Genomic DNA, 26,069 nt, shown 5'->3' on the forward strand with positions numbered 1-26,069 from the left:
AGTTCATACCCAGTGATACAGAAAGAATCCTATGTGCTTCTACAGTTATCAGGAAAAGAGCATGAATCACACAGTCGAATGGGGTAATAAGGCCGCTGTGAGGGCACAGATAACGTTACTATGGAAACTTTGCTTTTTTTTTTTCAACTTATTGGCAAAATTAGCATTTTACTTCTAACGTAGCATTAAAAATTTTACCAAAAAAATCTAACTTACACAGTATTTATTGTGTCTCAACTCCAACAACTTTATCAATAGTTTTCAAAACGTCCTGCAAGTAACTAGAACAGTTCCAAGACTTTCCTGAGAAACTCAGAATTTTTTCCCAGAAAATACTAAATGTATTAAAAGATATTATTTTAAAGAGGAAGTTTCATTTTGAAGGCATGTCCAACAGTAATAATACTTCCTTTTAAAGAAAGAGAAGTTGAGGGGCACCTTGGTGGCTTAGTCTGTTAGGCGTCTGAATTTGGCTCAAGTCATGATCTCACACGCAACGGGCTCTGTGCTGCCTGCTTCAAGTTCTGTGTCTCCCTCTCTCTTTCTCTCTCTTTCTGCCCCTCTCCCGCTAGCACTCTCCCTGTCTCTCTCTCAAAAATAAACAAACACTGAAAAAAAATTTTTAATAAAGATAGTGCAGTTGAGACCAAGGAAATCATGACCTAGGGTCACCAGATCCATACCAGTTTCCAGTGAGAAGAGTCAGAAAGTCACCTAAACCTATCTGGCTCTTGCTTCTCTCTCCACTCCTCTTAACCCTGATTCAACAAAGTACAAGCAAATGGTTTCAGAAGTTCTGCATCAGGACAGTAGTGTTTACACAGGGGTTAAGAGTTAGATTCTTCTAAGTCTGAGGCAGGTGACCGAACTACCATTTGAAAGCAGACAATTACTGCATTGAGAATGCTTATGATTTCTTCAGGTTTTATAGGTTTAGGTTTGTAGTCCCAATACCACACACAAATACAGGTATCCTCATTTTTCTCAGAATAAGGTATTCCAGGATATTCTAAATCTCTATACAAGCGAATTCTATTTTTTCTATTAATTTCCTATTGATTCTAAAGTTATGACAACAGTGTTACCAATTAAAGGCTAGCTATTGTTACTGGGAGGACTTTTAGAACAAATTCAAAACTCTAAACCATTTTTTCAAAACCTAGGAAACAATCTCTCTGAACATCATCATCTGTAACCTCTGACTCCGCATATCACAGAAATGAATTTCTCTCATGCTTGGAGATATGGGGCCTACCTCACTTCGACTCCCCCACATTTGTTCTGAGTATTTACATTATCTCCTAAAACTGAGGTTAAATTTCAAACTTTGTCAACGGGTGCCATAATCTGATCCGAAGTAAAACCCTACTCCAATCTAAATATTTTAGAGATTTTTCCAAGGTCACTGATCTCCAAGATAAATCACTGGCCTACATTCGGGAATAAGTTTTAAAATTGGTAAGCCATAGGCTATCTGAATAAGATCATATATTAGTCACCTTTGTATTCCCCTCCATGCTTAGAACATTTAGCAAACATTCTGAAAACTTTTTTCACAGTCATAGTTATGACTTAGGCTTCTTAATAACATGGTATGAAGTAAGTTTGCCTTTCACCATATAATAAAGGAATAAATAACGAGTGGAAATATCCTTCTTTCAGGGTATGTATGGATGGTTGAATATAACATTCCTGCTTTCTTCAAAGATTCATCTCTTGCTATATACCCTTTCTTAAATTATGATAATTTTAAATGATAAAACTAAGTGATTTGCCAAAATGCTTAAAAAAAAGAAGCTGGGTCAATGTAAAGCTGGACAGAAGACTCAGGGAGTTTTACTAACATTTATTTTTATATACTAAACTAAGGATTAAAAACCCGCAACAAGGGGCTAGCCACTATATGTTATCTAAGGAAACTATGTTATTTAAAGAAACTAGTGGTTATTTCTTCACTTCCCAAAGTAAGGCATTTCTTATGTGCAGATGACACTAGTAAGCAACTTACTAAGTACAATTTTTGGTGCCTATCGTAGAATGTTATTCAACGATTGCCACCAGCCTCAAATCTGTTAAGTCCCCTCCTAGTTGATGAATCTTATCAGAGTTCAAGGGCAAAGGTTACAAACTGAAATGTCTATGGGAACTTGGGCAGGTAAGAGAAGTGAGTAAAGTAAGCTGGGTTCAGAACAACATGAAGTTTTAAGTCTGTAACAAACTCAGGAATGCCTGTCAGTCTAAAGGGGCAACATCTACTCAACACCTGAAGGCTGGAAACACACCAAAATTAAACAGAGGTAAGAAAAACAGTTTGTAAAGAGAAGCCAAACATTCATAATTTATGTAAAAAGCTCCCCTAGTTTTAAAACACTGAAGGCCTGGGTGCCTCGGTGGCTCAGTCGGTTAAGTGTCCGGCTTCAGCTTAGGTCATGATCTCGCTGTTTTTGAGTTCGAGCGCCGTGTCAGGCTCTGTGCTGACAGCTCAGAGCCCGGAGCCTGCTTCAGATTCTGCATCTCCTCCTGTCTCTGCCCCTCCCATGCTCATGTTCTGTCTCTCTCTCTGTCTCTCAATAATAAACATTAAAACAACTTTAAAAAATAAAAAATAAATAAAACACTGATGGCCAAAATAAACACATTTATAGACAATGTCTACTTTGTGTTTCCTATTAAAACACACATGCCCCTGGAAAAGTAGGTTAATCAATTTCCATCTAGGGATATGAGCATAATGCCTTTAGCACAATGCCTTTAGTACTCAATAAAGACTTTTGGGTTGGACAGACCTTATATTACAAGACAATTCAGATGTTAAAAGAGAGTAGAAGAATAAAAAGCAAATCTCACATAGCTTCACAATTTCACAGATAGCTGCCTCTCTTGTCCTAAACGTTTACCTCTTCTACATCTTAATACTCCTTTCTCTGTTCCCCTTTCCTGTTCTGTAATTGCTTATGCCTTGCTCTGTTGGTATTACCAATGACTTAAATGGTAACACCGACCTAAACTTTACTGACGATTTTTTTTTTAACTTTGAAAACTAAAATGTTAGTATAAGGATTTCAAATAAAGTCTAAGGTTTTTTCAGGCCAAGACTGTTATATTCATATTTATGTATCTTCCAACTATGACTTCCCTCTTCCTGGCGTCACTGAAGTTCCTAAGAAATAAGTATTTCCTAGACTGAGTTAGTGTCATTACAAAGAAATTTTTAAAATTTTCTTTCACCAAAGGATTCCCTTGAATATCACATTCCTCCAGTGCCTCAAACATACCTGGTGCTCAACAGTCATTGCTTAGCTTACAGGTCTTTATTTACTAAGCTAGAGGAAACTGAGGGAAATAAAATCAAAGTACTAAAAATCTTACATAATTGAATAATTACAAATGAAACTCTTTTAAATTTTTTTCAGTTTTCACACTAAAGTATGTTAAAAGAAGAGTGTAACTGCTGCAGCAGCTCCAAGAACACAGAATACATATCCTCTCTGAAAACCAACAGACCAAATCCCAGGTTTTTATATACTCAAAAGGGAGATGCACTGACAGCAACTACAACTAGCTCACTGTGTTAGACAGGTTTACTGAACCCTGCCTTACCCTCTGCAAGATCAGCTCACTCTCACACACTGGACTCATGCTGCACAAATGAACGCTAGGATGTCCTAAAATCATTCTTTAAGTCAAAGTTTCTGCAAACTCACCATCAGCATTGTATCCGGGATGACACTGCTTTGTTCAAATTATGTAATCAAACACAATTTAAAGGTTGCCAAAAAGTGCAATCTCTACATCCTACCATCAACTAAAGAAGAGACCATAAGCTGACTGGCATTCAAATCTTTAGTGTGCTCTCAGACACCAACCGGGGGAATGTGGAAACTAAGACTGCATTGAGCACATCTCATCCTCCATTCCAAGCAATGGATGGTTGTGCCACTTAATAATACACTTCAACTTCTCATATATACAATGGGAAAACCTAGACCACTTTACCTTAAAAGCTTTTAACCCTCAGTTCATCAGACCCAATTTAGTATCCAACTTATTTTTCAATAGTTCTAATTAAGATTCATCTTTATTGACCTCTATTCACAGACTCAATGTAAGAAACTTCATGCTCCACCTTGCAATTACCATATTGGTCTGCTGGATCTGTTTTATAAATCTAACACATAACATAAGTTTAATGATCTTATTTTCTCTGTATCTTGAAACATTTTTGCAGTTTCGTCATCCTGGGAGTTACTTTATCATTACTTGCCATTATTTATCAATTATATCCAACTATGCTTTTAAAAAGGCTACAATAATAAGAAAAAAGGAAAAGGGAATTGTCTACATTGAAGGATGATGCAACAGTGAAACAATCATACCCTTCCATTTTCTCATTGCATTGTACAAAGTATTTGCATCGTCTTTCAAGAAGGAATAAAAGGGCACCTGGGTGGCTCAGTTGGTAGAGCACCCGACTCTTGATTTCAGCCCAAGTCATGATATCATATCCCCGTTCGTGAGTTCCTAAGCCCCCAGCATCGGGCTCCATACTGACAGTGCAGAGCCTGCTTGGGGTTCTCTCTCTCTCCCTCTCTCTCTCTGCCTTTCCCCTGCTTCTGCATGCTCGCTTGCTCGCTCTCTCTCTCTCTCAAAATAAATAAATAAATTTTAAAAAAAGATGAAGAAATTAAAGACTTGAAGATACCATCTTTGTAATCTGCTTTACCTTCCAATAATTGTAGCTGAGAAATCAGAATTTTTCATTTTCTGCCAAAGATGGCAAAGAAAATTAACAGAGAAAGATGGTTCAAAATTATTAGACAAATCAGATGATTGCAAAAAGACAGAAGCACTCTAGACTGTTAAGAATGTATTTCTAATGTTAAAAAGAAAACAGAATATTCTTGGGGCACCTGGGTGGCTCAGTCAGCTAAGTGTCCACTCAGGTCATGATCTCATGGTTTGTGGGTTCAAGCCACATGTTGGGCTCTGTGCTGACAGCTCAGAGCCTGGAGCCTGCTTCAGATTCTGTATCTCTCTCTGCCCCTCCCCTGCTCCCTCCCTCTCTCAAAAATAAACATTTAAAAAAAATTTTTTTTAATTCTTTCTCTCCCTCTACCTCTCTCCCCTGCTCATGTTCTCATTCTCTCTCTAAAAAGTAAAAAATAAATTATGGTATTCTCATCTAGTCATTTACTAGGAAGAACTCTGTCACATGATCTTTTGCAACAAGAACACAGATCACCCCATTCTGCTAAAAAGTACATGTAACTGTATTCTTTCATCTTTTGTGATGTTTACATGGCTAAATTTACATGATAAAAAAGTGTGCTACATTTAAATCTAATTAAAATTCATAAAAGCCTTTTTCACTATCCTTTATTTTTGTATATTTTTCATAATGACTTAAAATATAAAAATATGAATATCCACTGTACTCAAATGACAAATAGTGATTATTTTTCCAACCTACCAGAGACTGAATATCAAACTTCCTTTCCCTACCCCCTATACTCAGCCTTTTAAAGGTTGCTACACCATTTACACATCATTTACAAATACAAAAATGTATAATTGGCTATATTTTTTATTATACAACTCATGTTGCCTTTCTACAAAGAAAAAAGTTATTATTCATGTTATATGTGTTTATATTTAAATAATGCTATAAATAATTTATACCATACATAAATGTTATATTTTGTATGTAAATGCAGATTTATAAGACTAAAATACTGTATTTCAACTTACTTCTTTCATTCAAAAATATAAATAAACATTTTAAGTAAATTTACCCCCAGTTTCAATAATTACTGTAGGATTCCTTCTACTTTAACAATTAACATACCAGATTACCTAACTATGACCAGAAGTCAACAAAACACCCTGTGATTTCATTACAGAAGTCACAGACATGAGACTCACATCTGCTCTCAAATGGATGAAAATGATTTAAGAAGAAAAAACACATTCACAGAGGAGCATCATTTAGTCTTAATTCTTAAGTAATAGTAACAGCTCTCTTCTTATTCCTGATTTTGGCACTACCCTTTGTAAGTGATGACCTTATCATATGATCTTTAAGTACCCCTAAATTTCTGAAAATAGAAGAAACATGTTATTCCTATGAACATAATAGGATCCTAAGTCAGCCCTAATTCTTCTACCTACCCATCTAATACTATCAGCCTATAGGCTAGAAGCACTCTCTAGGTGTGGGTCCCCCCAGGCTCAAGCTCCTGATTTTCTCATTTCTCTTTTTGGAAAACCTTATATATTTAAAAAAAATTTTTTTTCAATATTTATTTTTGGGACAGAGAGAGACAGAGCATGAACAGGGGAGGGGCAGAGAGAGAGGGAGACACAGAATTGGAAACAGGCTCCAGGCTCTGAGCCATCAGCCCAGAGCCTGACGTGGGGCTGGAACTCACGGACCGCGAGATCGTGACCTGGCTGAAGTCGGACGCTTAACCGACTGCGCCACCCAGGCGCCCCATGGAAAACCTTATATATTTTAAATTTACCCTCTTCCCTTGCTCTGTTCTCTGTACTCTTAAAAGTATATTCCAATTGTGCTTTTTTGTGTACAAGAACAAGTAGAAAGCAGAGAAATAAATTCATGTTATAATTTTTCCAGAAAGATTCTACTTCACCAAGCAAGATACTGCTTACCCTACAATTAATTTTAATATTGTAGCAGGGAAGATTTTTTTCCTTTATGTTTTAATCTGGGGACAAGAACAAATCCAGTAATAGAACGTCAACATTAATTTGAGGGGAGATGAAAAATGACTTAATAACACTGCAGCAGGATTAATATTGTACGATAGATCATGAAGCCATAAAACTCTTGACAAATTCATTTTTGTATCACTGTATATTCTTGCTAATAGGGCAGGGCATATCTGAAAGGTTGCTAATACCTTCCTGCACAAATGCCAATCAAATTGCACTGCAAGGGGATGCATTTTGAAGGAGATGGGAGAAAAGAGAATTGTCCTCACCCATCTGCAACTTACATTTAAATGCAATACAGAGAAAAATAAGGGCAGAGTGATTTTTTTTATTTTTTTAATGTTTTATTTTTGAGAGACAGACAGAGAGAGAGACAGAGCATGAGTGGGGGAGAAGCAGAGAGAGAGGGAGACACAGAATCCGAAGCAGGCTCCAGGCTCTGAGCTGTCAGCACAGAGCCCGATGCGGGGCTTGAACCCACAAACCAGGAGATCATGACCTGAGCTGAAGTCTGACACTTAACCAACTAAGCCACCCAGGTGTCCCAGAGCAGAAGCTAGCAGGAAGATAACATTTGCCTGAAGTGGTACAATTCAGAAAATGAGTTGATGGTTAACATGAAGTCTGCTTCTACTTCAAGACCCTATAGCCCAGGAATTATGAGTGGAAAACAGATCAGCAAGTGACACAAGACAGATTTTACCCAAAACAGCTACCTAAACAAGATGCCAACCCCACAGATCAAATAGGGGAAACTAGTATAACACAAAAGAAGCTACCAGGTCCTTAAATGAATTAACAAAAAGCAGCTATCAGATCTTTACACCAAGAATAACTTCTGTTCCCAGAGCCAAGACAGACTAACAGGAAATGAATTTATCCTCTTGCCTGAAACAATGGCGGATGGATGCACGGAAGGGAGGGAGGGAGGGAGGGAGGGAGGGAGGGAGGGAGGGAGGGAGGGAGGGAGGAAGGAAGGAAGGAAGGAAGGAAGGAAGGAAGGAAGGAAGAGAAAGAAAGGGACATGAGATAAAAGTTTTCAAAATTCAAAATTCACCATCTGACAAAATAAGGGCAACAATAATTCCTAAGAGATAGGAAACAACGGAGACAAGCCCTAAGAATGCCTCAGTTTATAGCCTTGGAAGAGGTCTCCAGGCCACAGAACGTGGAAGGGAAAAGGAGATGAAACCCCGCAGCAGCATTAGTTTCAGGGGCTTTGCAACCTGTGCAGCTGTAGCTCAGAAAGGACCTGTGCATAGTTTAATGCTCTGCTGTTGCCACCTTGAAATTCAAAAAGTTTTGGGGCACCTTAGTGGCTCAGTCGGTTAAGCATCGACTTCAGCTCAGGTCATGATCTCACGGCTTGTGAGTTTGAGCCCTGCGTCAGGCTCTATGCTGTCAGCTCGGAGCACGGAGCCTGCTTCAGATTCTGTGTCTCCCTCTCTCTCTGCCCTTCCCCACTCACACTCTGTCTGTCTCTCTCTCTCTCAAAAATAAATTTAAAGAAAAAAAAAGAAATTCAAAAAGTTTTTGAATAATCGGCCCACGTTTTCATTTTACACTGGGCCCTGCAAACTGTATAGGTGGTCCTGCCCAAATGCCCTGAGCTGAGGAAATTAGCTGCAAATTGGCTGAGACCAATGCGGCTAGATTTCATAGGACAGATTAACAGTGTACAGATCAGTACGTGTATATTTAAAAAAAACTATCCAGGGTGCCTGGGTGGTTCAGGGGGTTGAGTGTCTGGCTCCTGGTTTCCAGTCAGGTCATGATCTCACAGTTGTGGCATGGAGCCCTGCATTGGGCTCTGCTCTGTGTGTGGAGCCTGCTTGGGATTCTCTCTCCCTTGTTCTGCCCCTCCCCTGCTAGCATGCACATGCACACACTCTCTTGCTCTAAATAAATAAACTATCCAAGGCCAGGGAAAGAATCCAAAAGGATTAGGAGGAATAGTACCTGTCATGCACACAAGGCTGGGAATGGTGCCAAAGGTCAGACGAAGAAAACTCATAATTTAGGGCAAGGGTAAAGTGCTCAAGAAGATCTTGCCTTGCAAGTGGAGAACAATTAACCCTAGATTAAGCACCACTTCAGACCCATATTAACAAAATCCTAAAAGCACAACTCCAAAAGATCATATTGTTTCCAAAGAAGTTAACTGCATCCTGGGACAAAGCTCAAGAAGATTCGTAGGTAGACAAAAATATGCAGCATCCAACAAGGTAAAGCTCACAATATCTGGTATCCAAAGATTACCAGGTACACAAAGGAGTAGGAAAACACCCATAAGAAGAAAAACCAATCATTCACAACTGCTATGGTCATTCACATGTTGAAATCCTAACCCCTAAAAGGTGATGATATTAGTAGGAAAGGCCTTTGGGGGGCAATGAGCTGATGAGAGTGGGGTTCTCATGAATGCGAATAGTGTTCTTATAAAAGAGGTATCACAGGGCTAAGTAGCCCCTTCCTTCACGTGAGGGTACGAGATATCTATGATCCAGAAGAGAGCCGTCATTCGGCCAAACTGCCACCCTGAGCCAACCTCCAGAACCGTAAAGAAATAAATCTCTCATTTATAAGGCACTCAGTCTGTGGCATTTTGTTATAGCAGCCTGAAAGGACTAAGCCATCAACTACCAGAACTAACACAGATGTCAAAATTAGCAGATAAGAACATTAAAACAACATAGCAGAATCTGTATTGCTGCTAAAGCAATAATTAGATGGAAAATTATAGCACTGAAAATCTTTATTAGAAAAAGATCTTAATAAATTTGGCTTCTATCTTAAAAAACTAGAAATGAAGAACAAATTAAAATTAATATTCAGAAGAAAGGAAGTAATAAAGATAAAAGTAGAGGTGCCTGGGTGGCTCAGCCAGTTAAGCATCCAACTCTTGACTTTGGCTCAGGTCATGATCTCACATCTCCTGGGTTTGAGACACACTGGGGCACTGTGCTGACAGCATGGAGCCTGCTTGGGATTCTCTCTCTCTCTCTCTCTCTCTCTCTCTCTCTCTCTCTCTCTCTCTGCCCCTTTCCCACTCACTTCTGTGTGCACTCTCTCATTTAAAAATATGTAACTGTATTTGTAGTTAAAAATCCTCCCACAGAGAAAATTCCAGGCATAGGTGGCTTCATTTGTGAATACCAAACATTTAAGTCAGAAATAATACCAATTCTAAACAAACTGTTACAGACAACTGAATTGAAAGGGATACTCCAACTCAGTGTCTGAGGTCAGAATTTCCTCTGATAATAAAACCAGACAAGGGCATTACAAGATAGAAAAACTATAGACTAATATCCATAATGAATACAGATGTAAAAATTCTAAATAATATTTTACCAAAATGAATCCACATTATCCACTAAAAGGATACCACATCATGAAGCAGGGCTTATCTCAAAAATGCAGGACAAGGTTTGAAAATCAGTCAGTGTAATTAATTCACTAGATTAACCCCACATTAAGCTAAAAGAGAAAACCATATGATCATCTCAATAAGCAAACAAAAAGCATTTTACAAAATCCAACATTCTTGATAAAAACTCTCAGCAAACTAGAAACAAAAGGGAACTTGCTCAACCTAGTCAAGACCATCTATAAAAAAAACCTAGAGCTAACTCCACACATACTTAATAGTGAAAGACTGAACACTTTTCTGCTTAGATCAGATATTCGGTCACCACTTCAACACTGTAGTGGAAGGTCCAGCCAGTGCAATCAGACAAGAAAAAGAAATGAAAGGCATCCAGATTAGAGAGAAAGAAGTAAACTCCCTTTATTCATAGAAAACCTGTTAAGTCTACGTAGAAAACTCAATGGAATCAATAATAAAGCTACTACAAGTAATATTTAAATAATTTATAAACATGACAGGATATAAAGTCAATGTACAATCAGAAATAGGAAAAACTTTAAATACTACTTATAACACCAAAAATAATAAATCTGGAGGGGGGGGGCGGTGACCAGGTGGCTCAGTCAGTTGGGCATCTGGCTCCAGCTCAGATCATAATCTCATGGTTTGTGAGTTCAAGCCCCATGTCTGGCTCTAAGTACAGCTCAGAGCCTGGAGCCTGCTTTGGATTCTCATTCTCTACCCCCCCCCCCACTTGCACTGTCTCTCTGTCTCGAAAATAAATGAAATATTAAAAAGACAAAAAAGAATAACTCTGACAAGAGGTATGAAAGACCTATATAGGAAGAAATACAAGATATTACTGAGAGAAATTAAAGTCTTAAATGAATGGAGAGAGAGAGCTTGATCATAGATAAAAAGACAAGACTGTTAAAGTGTCAATTCTTTCCCAAGAGTGGTACTGGCATAAGATAGAGAAACAGATTAACACAACCAAATATGAGTCCAGGAAACAAAAAAAAAACTTACACATATTAATAAAACAACTGATTTTTGACAAAGGCCTAAAGGCAATGAAATAGTAAAAGGAAAACTTTTCCAACTATTGGAAGCGGCGGTGGGAGGGTGGGGGGGGGAAGCTTGGATCCATACCTCATACTGTAAATATTACTACAAAATAAATCATAGATCTAAATATAAAACCTTTAAAACTGTAAAACTTCTCGAATACACAAAGAAATTTTAGAGAATCATCTAAAACAGAACAAATGAATAAACTTGAACTTCACTGAAATTTAAAACGTCTGCTCTTCAAAAGTCACTTTAAAAGAATGAAAATATAAGCCACACAGCAGTAGAAAATCTTTAAAAGCATATATAAAAAGGACTTTTATCCAGAATACATAAAGAATTCTCAAAACACAGTAATAATAAAATTAACAATCCTATTTAAAAATGTGCAAAAAATTTAGACAGTTCACCAAAGATACATGGGTAGCAAATAAACACATGAAAAGATACTCAATGTCATGAGAGCAATGCAAATTATAACCACAATGAGATACCAAAATACACCTATTAGAATGGTTAAAAACTAAAGAGTAACCATATCAAGTGGTGGGGAGGATATAAAAGAACTACTACCCCCATATGCTGCTGCTGAGAGTATTAAATGGTATAACCCCACTGGGAAACTCTGGCGGTTTCTTAACAAATTAAACGTACACCTACCCATATATGATCTATCCATCCCACTCCTAGTAATGCCCAAAAGAAAAGGAATATAGGGAATATATGCCCATATAAAGTCTTCCACGTCAAAGCCTTGCTTTATCTGTAATAGTCAAAACCTAGGGGCACCTGGGTGGCTCAGTGGGTTAAGCACCCAACTTCAGCTCAGGTTATAATCTTGCAGTTCATGAGTTTGAGCCTGCATCGGGCTCTGTGCCGACAGCTGAGTCTGGAGCCTGCCTCAAGATTTTGTGTGTGTGTGTGTCTGTGTGTGTGTGTGTGTGTGTGTGTGTGTGTGTGTGTCTGCCCCTCCCCTGTTTGCACTCTGTGTGTCTCTCTCTCACAAAAATAAACATCAAAAAAAAATTTTTTTTTGAACCTAAAAACAACCGAAATGTCCATCAACAGATAAATGGATAACTTACAATATATCCACACAACAGAATACTATTTAGCGATCTGAAAGGAATGAACTGTTGACACAGGCAACAATATGGATAAATCTCAAAACAATTATGCTGAAAGAAGCCAGATCCACTCCCCTAAAGATCCTCCCACAAACTGTTTCTTGGCCTTTTGGTTATGGTTAAGTGAAGAGCCCCCTGCCAAAAAAGTATACATCCTACGATTCCATTTATGCAAACTAATCTATTGTGACAGAAAGCAGATCAGCGGTTGCCTGAGATGAGGTCTTAAGGTGTGAGAGAAAACTTACTTGTGGATGACAAGTATGTTCACTATCTCAGTTGTGCTGATGTTTTCACAGGTATATACATACGTCAAACATACCTCAATCAAGTTTTTTAAATGTACAATAAACATATTTCAAATATAAGAAACAAGCTAATCCAGGTCACTATCCTGTCTCCACTAACACTTTCTCCTTTTTTTCATTTCAGCATTTCAAATACTACCAGTAAATGCACTTCTCAAACTAGAATACATGTCCTTCAAAAATTTCCCTCTAGTTTCTGCATTACAAGCAAGAGTGCATTTATACTTAATGAAATGTTTTTTGTGAGTCCTACCAGCAAGCTGATCTTCCTAGAGCCTATTTGTCAGCAGTGGATTAATGTGAGGTATGCTTAGGGTAAGGCTGCTTTGGGTGAGACTCTACTAAAAGGCCAAATTAGCCTTCTCTTCCCAGTGCTTGCTAAGAACCACTTTTCTGAATCAGAAGATGAACTTGAGAGAAATCATTATTTTTTTCTTCAAGTTTTGATTTAAATTCCACTTAGTTAACATACAGTGTAATATTAGTTTCAGGTGTAGAACTTAATGACTCATCACTTACATACAACACGCAGAGAAATCATTATTTCATTCTATTAATCTTCACAAAAATAGATTTCTTGCTGCTATGGTACAAGCAAGGAAACTGAGGCAGCTTATAATGAAATAGATGGAAATGTGAGGAGGTAGCTCACCAGTTCATGGCTAACTGGCCAGGTTCTTGAGGCAAGAATGCCCAACTTCATCTAATGCATTATCAAAAATTAGTTATTTTTTATACACTGAAATCTATTTTCCCACTGATTAAAGTTTCACTCTCAACTGACCTTCAATTGATGACCCAAATAAGTTAAGGTCAAATGATAAACTTGAGAGGTGCTAGTTAGATGAACCTATAACGACCACCTTTGAAAAGCAAGAATACTTTAGTAATCTGAACAATTACTCCCAAATTTACCTACATGCAAGAATTTCTAAAGCAAAGAATACTTGCAGGTGGAAAACTTTTCAAAGAAAATAAGTAATGAAGGTAGAAGTGAAAGTATGAGTAGACAAAAGAAGAATTATTTGTTATGAAAAGGCAAGATCTGATTATTTCCACTTGTGAATCTACCAGTTTTAGTAAAGTGAAAGTTGATTGTTTTCCTACCGATACTAGGTAATAAACTCTCAGGTCACAACAATGGTTTGAGACAGAAAACTAATCTGACCTATATAAAATATACTGACTCCTGCACTGCTCATCTAAGATTATAGTAAATACTTAGTATTTAGTGGATGAGAAAGAACATTTCAGAACTTCCCCAATGTAGAAACTGGGAATAGTGGAAAACAGTCCCTAATTTATTTCGCAGAAAAATCCAGAAGAGTGACTCCAGGCAGTATTCAGGTCTTCAGCTTCAAGAAAATCCCAGTGGGATCACTTTCTTTCAGAACCTCTAGCTTAGGCACCCTATATAATGCTCCAGAGCTATGCTAATACAAGGTATAGCAGCAAAGAACTGTGCTGTCACATGTGGCTATTTAAATTTAATAAAATGGAAAATGCAGTTCCTTAGTCACACTAACCACATTTCAAGTGCTCAATAACTACAAGTGGCTATCATACTGGATAGCACAGATATGGAACATTTCCACCATCACGTAAGTTTTTATTGAATAGTGCTACTCCAGATTGACCAAGTTTAAAGATGATGGCTCTCTTTCATAAGCTATTTCAGTCCTTTACTAATAAATGAGGTTCATCTTTACAAAAATGGCATTTTCATTTAAAAAAAAATACAGTTTTGTGAATTCATGCTTTTTAAAGTCCAGAAAGCCACCCATGGAATGGAATTAATTTTAGAAACCATCCACCTAAAATGCAGCACAAGTTTTTTAATCATATAGTTCCTTTACCTTGGGTGCATTTAACTACTTGCTAAGTGCCATCAATAATTTATAGTACTCAAAGTTGTTCTGCCCCTTTGGAACATCTGAAGGCTGACAGGGAAGAACATCATGATAGTTTTACCAAATCAGCAACTCAGGAACTGAGAAAAAGTAGTCAAACAATTAAAAGCCATGAATACAATGACAGAAGATCTAATGACTTTGACGGATGAACTCAGGGGAGCGAAGTGCCAACAAAACTCAGAAAGTGCAAAAGTTTTTTCAAAATAAACTATCACTTTATCAATGGATATTAAGTTGGCAAACTGCATGAATAATTCAGGTCTATTTTCATTTAAGTGGAATCTTCACTGAAGCCATTACATTATTGACTTCACCACACCTGTCTTTCAGCTGACTGCTAACAAAACTACTCTATCACAGGTTCCTGGAGATGAATATTATCCACTGTTCACCTACGTCTTTAACTTAAGTCCCGTCTGCCAAAATAAAATCTTGCCCCAAATGTCATAGAGAATCTAATACGGCCAAAAGCTTTACAAAGGGAAGAGAGGGCACAAAGGACACCACCTGGTCCCAACTACCCATCCACTCCCATTCAAATAAAATAACAGCTGTTGTGATGCTAACCATTATTCTTTGATGTTTCAAATCATACTAAGTCCTAACTCTTTATGGATCTTCAAAATGAGCATGCTCCCAATTCCATATACCTGCAAGAGTCCAAAAAATGCTAGGCAAGCACATCTGTTATTCTAACAACATATTTAATACACATCAGACATCTAGGGATATAAATTTTCATTAGCAGAAGAATCATCGATTATCTCTGAAGCCTTGCTGAGGCAAGTATAAGACTCTGGCTGGCAAAAGACTGGTTTGAAGAACTGATGCTCTAAGAGTGAGGCTAATGTGCTGAACCCAGCTTTATGTGAGTCTTCTGTACTATTTTAAAAAAAAAGTGTTGCATTGAGTGAGGTGTCAAGCCTCGTAGATTGCTAACAGGTTAAAAAATAAAAGAGAGGTTGTTTAAGGGAAAGAAACAGGAGAATAACTCAATTCAGATGACTCTGGTCTTCCATTTTTTTTCTACCTCCCTCTCCCTCATGTACCCAGAATTCATTTGGGAAAGCCACTATTTAATAAGGACAAGAAATATTAGCTAGAGAAAATTAATACAAATTCAATAGGAAACCCTCATTTCTGCTATTAAGTTGGAGGGAAAATAATGGAAATATGAAAGCAAATGCTGTTCATTCAGGATGAAACCTTAAGTAAATCTTAGAAATAAGCACAAGGCTGCTGACTAGAATGAATCGAAAGTAGATTTAGCCATTTTAGAAGAGCTTGGCAACATGAGGAAGTGTGTCCAAAAACTTCACCCAGCCACCAGCATCAAATTTAGAATGTGTTTATCATGTTACTCAGAAGGCAGTCAAATCAACAAGTATCAAAAGCAAAAATTCAATTTCAATTGAATTAGTGAGACCCTTGGCCAACCCAGAACTAATTCCCCTCACACAGACACAGAACAGCATCTCTGTCATTTACAAAATGTGCTTGAGTGTATACAACAGGGGGCTGTTTATTAATTACAGTACTAAGGGCTGGGCCACAGGATGGCTTAGAAAAAGTCAAATAACAACCTAAGGCCTACATTATGGGTTCAACTAACAAAGATTGCAAAAGTGTTCTGTGCTATGTAAAGTATTTGAGAGTGAGAGGAGTAGAGACTAAAAATTATACTCAAATAAAAGCTAAAAGATATTCCTGATGCAGGCTGGATGTCATCACTCAGACATCTGGGAACAAAACACGTTTATCAGAATCATGAACCACATCACCAATCCAAATTTTCAGTGCAGATCATCACAGAAAGACTGAGGAGGAATGAATGAGAGTCCTTAGACCAAGGCATATTTAATCTTTTTTTAATTAGTGGGCATTTCCATTCCAACTATTCTGATATTTGAGTCAAGATCGTAGACCTTCTAGGTCCTGTGAGACAGGAAAACTGAAGGAACCCCACAAAAGAGAAAGTTGTTTTTTCCTTTGGTCCTTTTTCTGCTTCTATTCTTGCTAGGATCTGCACCCCCACCTTACACAGGCCTTAATGTACATCCAACTTGTAAAGGTCAGGGAGTTAATAATTTCTTTGGAGTCTTCCAGCACAACAGATAACATTCAAGGAGTGTCCAGGTAAGGTCATCTTCAGCGTTTTTTAAGACCACTGACTCAAGACAACCTCATGTCCAGACCCCTAGCTCCAGGGCATAAGTGGCTTATGAAGGACACCTGATATTCGTCATTTTGACCAAATCATGGATGCCTAAGAGGACAAGAACACCAGACTACCATACTCAATAAAAACCCCAGATCCCAAGCAAAGATGAGACTCATCTTCCATTTTCTTTGAGTCTCCTAGATGCTCTGTCTGTATCTGTGTTTGATTTCCATCCTGTGCAAAGCCAAGGGCCCTCTTGGCTGATCCTGTGGGACTCCCTCTGGGCCCTCAGACCCGAAACACCTTCATCACTTGTCGTCAATGCTGGGGTACTACATAATACTTGCCACAGAAACAAATTCTTTCAATACTAAGTCACCGGCACGGGCTCCTCTGGCCTCTCACTACACTGTAAGAAACTGGCTGGAACCGTGGCAGCAAAATATTTTGTGACTTTTAATTTTTTACATAATTGCAAACTTCCAAATACTCTAAGAATGATACAAGGAACTGCCACATACATTTTACCCCAGATCCATAACCGCTAACATTTTCTTAGCATGGAAAATCTGACACATTTTAAATTTCTGACCTATGTGTTTTTTTCCTTCTGGAAATGACCTTACATTCTACTAAATCCTGTTAATTTCTCTCATTTTAATGATACTAAATCAATTCAATAACCACAAGGGGATTTGATGGTTTCCTAAAGATACACACTGAGCAAGAATTTACTAGCATGGTTCCCATCAAACAGTTTTCCTCAGATATTCAGGGACTAACTCCTAAATTACTGAATTCAGAGAGGGAACAGACAGAAAAAAATTATGGATTAATCAGAGCAAATTTCAGTAACTACTAGACCAATTTACCCCCATATGTTGAGTTATTCTAAGTTATTTATTACTCTGGCCATTATTGCATATTTGATTCACTAATATACCTTTCTCTTGCTTAAAACAAAATTCCAAATTTTGTTTTTACCATACAGTTTTCTTTAACTGCACTGAAATACATCTTTAAGAATTTTAGGGGTAGGATTTCACAATATCCCTAAGTCACTAGATATCCTCTGGTGTTATTTCAAGAACAGGGCTGGAATAAATTTTCTTATCCATTTTTTCTGATGAGAAAATATAAGAAAGTACATAGCAGTGGGAATGAGCCTACTCTAGCACAGTGTGCCACGTGGCTCATTCACCATCCCAGTTCTCACTGTTAGAGATTTAAAACCTCCCTCTCAGTAACTGCTAGCTGTCCTTCCTGCTTATTGTTCCCACAGAACAGCATAGACCAAATATAATCGTCACCCCACACCCACATTAACGCCCAGCTTCATGCCTCCTACTAATCCTGTGTCAGACAGTCTGCCTTTACCCTTCCAAGGAGGAGTCTGCATCTAGTTTGCCCCAACCCAAGTCTCCATCCTGTTTGGCTTGGTGAATACATAACATCCTGCCAATGGTTAGGCCTAGCCCAATTAGTCCCTTCAGAGAAGATTCTTTTCTTCCATCCATTCTAAACCCTCTTGCTGACCCAGGAACCTACCTCATTCTACATCCTCTGTGTAACAGTAAAATTTGTTTTTCTTTTCAATCTCTAATGAGAATTCCAGAGACAGCCCATTAAGCCCCAGTTTCTTGTCAAAGGAACAATTCTAGTTCTCTGATAATCTGCAGAATACAAATTACTAACCCAGGCTGATCACAGGAAATGTTATTTCTCAGTTCTAACATTCAATTCCTCCCACTTAGATATTTTAGTTGGTGCTCTCCTGCTAGCAGGACAATCATTTCAGAGAACTCTTAATGCTGCAATTTGTATATAGTGGCAAAAACACCAAATAAGAGGATGAGATAGTGTAACACAGTCATTAAAAAAATTCACTTGGGAGCCCAAGCTGAAGGAGAAAAGTATCCTACATTGGGAGAGAGAAAGTGGGGAACTGACTGGAATGGGAGGCAGAGCCCAAAAAGGAAAAGCAGGGCATCCATTCAAGAGGGGAGGCAGTGATAACAGAGATGGGAGACTGGTAATATATAGAAGGATTGATCACTTAGCAAATATATTAAGGACAATGAAAGCCACGTTTCTCACAATAAGAGAAGGGGTTTAGAAAATAAGAAAATGAGAATGAGTCCTGTGGTATTAAGACTGGAATTGAATTTAATATTAATTCTTCACTTTCAACATATTTAAAGATATAAATAAATACAGAGGTAAATGTGTAAGTATCCACTACGAAAATCTAGGAGCAACAACATTCTAACAGCAGTAAATATACTAAAGACCCATATCTTGTCTTCTGAATACTATTTTCCACTAAAAAGAACCAAAGTTCCTTGGAGAAATGACTGATTGATTCCAGGATTGGAGCAAGAAGGTACAAAATAAGCCTGGAACATCTTGTGCCAGAAAGCAAGAAAAATCTCAAGAGTATTTTGTCAAGGGATGTGTCCAAAAAGACACAGAAATCAACCTGAAGAGGCTCTCACTGGCCAAATCTGGAACAATCTGGCCATCAAAATACCTAACAGTAGTAACAGACTATAACAGACTGAATAAAACAGGAAATATGAGTCCATACAGATACAAATTTAATGAATAAGTAAACAGTGTCATGAAGATGGAATATTTACATAGTTATATATTACTTTCCTACAAAACATTGATTACAAAAGTGACAAGAGTAAGTAACTTTACAGTAATGAAGCCCAACAGACAACACCTCAATTAAAGTCGTCAAAGTGGTCATCATTAGTAATGGGTCAAACTGAAATTGTAGGACATGTGACATGGTACAATGAGAACATCACTTATGTGATACTTCTCCAAACGTAAGATAACACCAATCAAGAAGAAATAACAGATAAAACCAAAACAAGAGACATTACACTAAATAAATGCCTTATAATCTCCAATAGTGCTAAGTTCACAAAAGTTAAGAAAAGAGTGAGGAACTGTTTTAGAAGGAAATACAGAGAATTATGGGGATAGATGCTATATGAGACATCATTGGGATAACTGGAAAATTTGAATGCAGTCTGAGGATTAGATAATAGCAATGTATCAAAATGCTCTTGTTTTCAGAAAACAAACACTAAAATATTTGGAAGTGATAGAGCCTCAGGTTAGCAACTGACATTCAAATGGTTCTGGGGGCAGGGGGAGGGGGGGTGGAACAACATTATCTGTAACTTTCTCATGAGGCAAAAAAACAAAGAAATCTTATTTAGGAGTCTGGCAAATCTAGTTTCAAAATCAGGTTCAGCCACTTCCAAACTAAACAGCTTTAGACAAGCTGCTTGATCTCTGTAAACCTCGTTTGCTCATTTAAAAGTGGGGAATGGGTGAAGAAATGGATGAAGAAAACATGGATGAAGAAAACATGAATAGACACTTCTCTAAAGAAGCCATCCGGATGGCCAACAGGCACATGAAAAGATGCTCAACGTCGCTCCTCATTAGGGAAATACAAATCAAAACCACACTCAGATATCACCTCACGCCAGTCAGAGTGGCCAAAATGAACAAATCAGGAGACTATAGATGCTGGAGAGGATGTGGAGAAACGGGAACCCTCTTGCACTGTTGGTGGGAATGCAAATTGGTGCAGCCACTCTGGAAAACAGTGTGGAGGTTCCTGAAAAAATTAAAAATAGACCTATCCTATGACCCAGCAATAGCACTGCTAGGAATTTACCCAAGGGATACAGGAGTACTGATGCATAGGGGCACTTGTACCCCAATGTTTATAGCAGCACTCTCAACAATAGCCAAATTATGGAAAGAGCCTATATGTCCATCAACCAATGAATGGATAAAGAAATTGTGGTTTATATACACAATGGAGTACTACGTGGCAATGAGAAAGAATGAAATACGTCCCTTTGTAGCAAGATGGATGGAACTGGAGAGTGTGATGCTAAGTGAAATAAGCCATACAGAGAAAGACAGATACCATATGTGTTCACTCTTATGTGGATCCTGAGAAGCTTAACAGAAACCCATGGGGGAGGGGAAGGAAAAAAAAAAAAAAAAAAAGAGGTTAGAGTGGGAGAGAGCCAAAGCATAAGAGACTCTTAAAAACTGAGAACTGAGGGTTGATGGGGGGTGGGAGGGAGGGGAGGGTGGGTGATGGGTATTGAGGAGGGCACCTTTTGGGATGAGCACCCAAATTGGTATGGAAACCAATTTGACAATAAACTTCATATATTGAAAAAATAAATAAATAAAAATAAAATAAAATAAAAGTGGGGACTGGGGTGCCTGAGTAGCTCAGTCGGTTAAGTGTCTGACTCTTGGTTTCAGCTTAGGTCATGATCTCGCTTCATGGGTTTGAGCCCCACATCAGGCTCTGTGTTGACAGCACAGAGCCTGCTTGGGATTCCCTCTCTCCCTCTCTCTCTGCCCCTCCCCCAATCATGCTGTCTCTCTCTCAAAAAATAAACTTTAAATAAATAAAATAAGGGGATCAATCTCTAATCTGTGGTGGGAATTAAGTGAGATATGTTTATAAAACACCTTTAGCACAATGCCTGGCACTAAGCACGTGCTCACTGACAATTATACTTTCTCTGAAGACAAAATCTGATAATGCTGGATTCCCCCTAAGATACTTGGAAGAGAATCTGCATCTAGCATTTTGCAGACATTTGGTTGTCAACCACAATTACTATTTGTAAAACCTGCTGCTTGCAATTCTGTATCACAGATACTTGCTCTGTCACTGCTTTTGCATAGAGGGAAAACACAAACGCCAAGCTCCTCTGTCTATGGTTCCCCGTTGTCCACAAACACACAGTCTGGTTTGAGGTTGTACTTTAGGAGACCACACTGCCAGTGACTAATTCACCTCAGCCCACAAGGTACTGGTACTCAGCATCCTACTCTCACCTCCTTAGCAGAGCTGATTTGTCTAAGACAACGCATGCTTATCCGGCCTTCTGAGAGTAGAGTTCTCTTACCTCCAAAGTGAAGAGAAATTAGAGAACTGCAGAGCTGAAAGGCAAAGAGCAACAACTTCAAGACCTGGGAAGGGGCAGAGTAACAATCAGACAAGGACATTCCAGAGGCTTCAGACATCCCTCATACATTGTCCAGGTCAAGAAATGGGTTTGAACTGCTAGCTACTAAATGTTATTCTGTTTTGTTCCCATCTACACGTTAGCGCACACATGTTCTGCCTTCTAGGAGATTGTCCATACACACTAAAACAGTGCTACTCAAAGTACAGCCCATGGACCAGTGATACTCTGCAAAGTATTAATGGCCTGTAATGAGATCAGTAGAAATGTTAAGGGTAAGAATTTTAAAAATGTTGTAGTAACTTGATGGAATAGTTTTGTCTACTAAATATAATGAAAAGCAGGACTTATGGGACACCTGGGTGGCTCAGTCAGTTAAGCATCCAACTCTTGGTTTCAGCTCAGGTCATGATCTCGTGGCTTCATGGCTTCAAGCCCTACACAGGGCTCTGTGCTGACAGTGCAGAGCCTGCTTGGGATTCTCTCTCTCTCCCCCTCTCTCTCTCTGCCCACCCACCCCCCACCCCGCTCACATATTCTCTCTCTCAAACTTTTAAAAAATTGGACTTATATTTTATGTCTTTATTGTTGATTTTTTAATCTAGTAATTCAATCTTATTATATTTTACAAAAACCTGGATTGTGACAGGTTGAGGGAAAAAAGAACTTCTCTTTCACCACAGACAGTTTAGAAAGTAATAACTGAGATTTTCATATCCTAAGTTTCAACACAGTAAACATTTATTAAGCACTTACTACATGTCAGGTACTGTTTGCTTTACACACAATACTTTATTAAATGCTCACAGCAAGCCAAGTCCAATCTCTACCCTAATTTTCCAGATGAGAAAACTAAAGTGCTGAGTACAACTTGGTACAACTTGCTTTAGTACCAGAGTAAATAATATATTTCACTTCTGAACTTAAGTCCTTAACTACTAAGCCATAGAGTATTGAAAAAAATACAAAGTAGGAAAAGAAAATGGTCAACATACTCAGAAATGAGAGGAGAAAGAATTCTTGAATGCGTGATGGACCAGGTGGCATTCGACAAACATGGGTATTTTGGCCTATACGCCATTACATGTAAGAGAGAACGTAACCCACTTTACCTGCCCCAAGTAAATACAGTGGGTGGTCACAAGAACACATACATGTAACAGGGTTTCAATAATGGATGTGGGCCATTGTCAGAAACAAAAGCTGGCTGGCCACCTCTCTCAGGGGCTGTTCAGTCACTGATTTTATACATGCTCTACTTTCTTCTCTCTGCCAGAGCTTCCTCTGCTTCAACCTGTGCATGACCAAAGATGACCCAATGCAAGTTCCCTGACCATCACCAGTTTAAAATTTCCCTTTGCATTTCTCAATGGTTCACATTTCTCTGATGAGCCACACAGGTCAGAGGTTAAAGACTGGCTACCTCATGAATCAGGCACCCCTTCTAGTCAATGGTGGTCAAATGACACAGAACCTGGGTGAATCCACTTACAGTAGCTAGGGGTGAGGAAATATAAAGTCCATTATTTCTTCTATATTACCTAATTTTTGAAAAGATGGTAATCGTCTATAAGGTCTGAAGAAAGATTTAGACATAAGGGATTGTTTTCATTTTGCAAGACTTGAGGAGGAAGATTTAAAAAAAGTTGTTAAAAAAAAAAAGAGGAATGGAACAGAAGGTAAAACAGAATTACAACAGAAAAAAATAAGATGTACAAAGAAGATTTTAAAATTTTATAAAAATGTTTATGTGGGGTAGGGGGGTGGGGACACACACAGGGGAGGGACAGAGAGAGAGGGAGACTGAATCTGAAGCAGGCTCCAGGCTCTGAGCTGTCAATGCAGAGCCTGATGCGGGGCTCGAACCCACAAACTGTGAGATCATGACCTAAGCCAAGGTCAAACGCTTAACCAACTGAACCACCCAGGAGCCCCAGATGTAGAAAAAAGTCTAATATATGAAACACTGGTCAAAACCAAAACCAGTAGACAATTCTTCAACAAAAGTAGCATTAGTAAGATATCAGACATCATAATTGAGACCCCAAAATAGTACTGGAAAGCAGAGAAAATATGCATGTATATATGTCCACCTTATGTACTGTATATTACTGGATTAATCCTGTTGCAGTATGAAAGAGTACTATACCCAATAGAGAAAGCCTGGATTAGAAACATTTGACACCTAGATCAATAGAACAATGTTAAGTTCTAGGCTCAGAGGGAAGCAGAAAAATAAAAATAAAAATAAAAATAAAAATAAAAATAAAAATAAAAATAAAAATAAAAATAAAAATAAAAATAAAAATAAATAAAGGGACTGGAGAAGGCTTCCACATTCCACAGACCAGAAACCTTCACAGGAGAAGCTTGTTATTATTGCTGGTGAAAAGGGGGGGGGGGGGGGGGACCTAAGAACTAGAAAGCACCCATGACCTTAATTTTTAAAAAGAGGAGGTAAGGGGGCTCTCAGGACAGATCATCATTTAACATGGAAATCAGTAAAAACTTTAGTAAGAGTAGTTTCTGTGGCTAAAATGCATAACAAATAAGTGAATATGGCAGCCTTTTCTAAACTTCATACAATGGGAAGGTACACACATCAGAAGGTAGCTACAAGGTTCTGGGCTGATTGTTTGAGTATCAGCAGTGTGGGACACGCAAAAAGGATATAACTCATGGAGAGTGAGCGAGCAGTTCCACAAAAGGGACGAAGCTGCCATGCTCAAGCAAATGTCCTGATGGCCCTTCCCATCACTTCTGTTGGGAGTGGAAGGCTGTGTGTATGTATGTGTGCTGGCAACAGAGATCTGAAATGTCTGTCACACTAAACATTTGACCCACAAGGGTATAACACCTGGGGGGTTTCAAGGTTCGCTACATGTTATCAATTATTTGGTAAGTATGAATTCGAATTGTGCTGTAGGACAGCTGTGCAGGCATGAGCTACTTGGCTCATCAGTAAACCCAAGCAGATCAGCTCAGTGTGGTTTTACAGTTTTTATTTAACCCAGGGTCTCAAATAATTCTCACAACTGGGGAAGGCAGGGTATTATCACCCACATACTATAGCTAAGAAATCAAAGAAAAAGATACACTACACTGGTATCTTGAAGGTTTCGGAACACATCTCCCACAAATTTCAAATTTTTGATGTTAATGATGATCTCGCCAACTAGACTTTGAGAGTAGGGACTACATATGCACTTCTCCCTACAGTGCTTAATGTAAAGCAATAAACATAGTAGATACTCAAGAAAAGCGTCTTATGGATAAATGTGATTTATTTACTTATAACACTTCTTTTCAAGTTTCAGACACCCCGGCTTTAAGTGTTCTCTTTAGAAGGAAACAGTTCAAGTTTAAATCAGAAGCCTGAAGAACTTACCTCTACTTGGTCAATTTAATTCTAGGTCTGGAAGGTAAAATTTATCCCAATTTAATGTAAAGATTTTCAAAGTACAGATAAAACCAAGAAGCCTAGCTCCAGAAAACACTGATTTATATAAAGCAAGAACCACAAAGACAGCGTCTTTTAAGTAAGGTCTAACAGCATTCACATCAAATTCTTACAAAGCCAACTACTTATATATGACAAGTTCTGCAAAATCATTACCATTTCTATCGATAATGTGCATCTGTATTTTTCAAACTGACGTGGTGAAATACGACAGATAAAATACCACCATAACCAACAGAAAACACATGGTTGTGTTAACTGCTTAATACTATTTTTAAGTAAAAATCGGTTTTTAACCTTGTGCATGTAACAGAAGCAGGACAGAATTCACAGATTTGAAGCCATCTATAGGATTCCATACTAACTTTTCTACCTTGATGAAGTCAAGCTAAGTGTTTGCAGGAAACCATCACTACTGTGGAGAAACTACACTAATAACATTGAAACCTTTTCTGTTGCTGCACATTAATGTCACAAAGCTAGACTGAAGCTTGATTTATGGATCACTGTACTGTGTTAGGTTGTATGTGGCATTATTTTGGTTACAACTGCAACACAAAAGCAAAGACCTGCATTTAAGAGAATTCCAATGAAGGGACGCCTGGGTGGCTCAGTTGGTTGGGCGTCCAATGTTGGCTCAGGTCATGATCTCACAGTCCATGAGTTCGAGCCCTATGTCAGGCTCTGTGCTGACATTTCAGAGCCTGGAGCCTGCTTTGGAATCTGTGACTCCCTCTCTCTCTGCCCCTCCCCCACTTATGCTCTGTCTCTCAAAAAATGAATGTTAAAAAAAGTTTTTTTAATAAAATAAAATAAACAATCTGGACTTCAAACAGTTTAGTTTTAAAAAAGAGAGAGAGAATTCCAATGAAATGGACTGCCAAAAACACACCACACCTC

The 26,069-nt window shown here is 38.3% G+C and overlaps 1 protein-coding gene and 1 long non-coding RNA gene across 6 annotated transcripts in view; both read right to left on the reverse strand.

Moving 5' to 3' along the window:
• ZFAND3 (zinc finger AN1-type containing 3) overlaps positions 1-26,069 on the reverse strand; it is a 323,061-nt gene that overhangs the window by 161,784 nt on the left and 135,208 nt on the right. Inside the window, exon 1 of one of the 5 annotated variants that reach the window (XM_027057836.2) lies at positions 21,650-22,194. The exons of the other annotated variants lie outside the window; for them this stretch is intronic. Within the exon in view, the coding sequence (XP_026913637.1) occupies positions 21,650-21,767 (118 nt within the window). The 5' untranslated portion in view covers positions 21,768-22,194. Of the gene's footprint in view, positions 1-21,649; positions 22,195-26,069 lie in introns of those variants that run through there. 5 annotated transcript variants of the gene reach the window in all.
• On the reverse strand, positions 101-7,558 carry LOC128315644 (uncharacterized). Its single transcript, XR_008298625.1, has 2 exons — positions 6,502-7,558; positions 101-6,266 (listed from the first exon to the last, which is right to left on the reverse strand). It is a non-coding gene; the product is annotated as an uncharacterized LOC128315644 (long non-coding RNA).

This window comes from Acinonyx jubatus, chromosome B2, assembly GCF_027475565.1.
Source record: "Acinonyx jubatus isolate Ajub_Pintada_27869175 chromosome B2, VMU_Ajub_asm_v1.0, whole genome shotgun sequence".
In the NCBI taxonomy this organism is placed as follows: Eukaryota; Metazoa; Chordata; class Mammalia; order Carnivora; family Felidae; genus Acinonyx; species Acinonyx jubatus.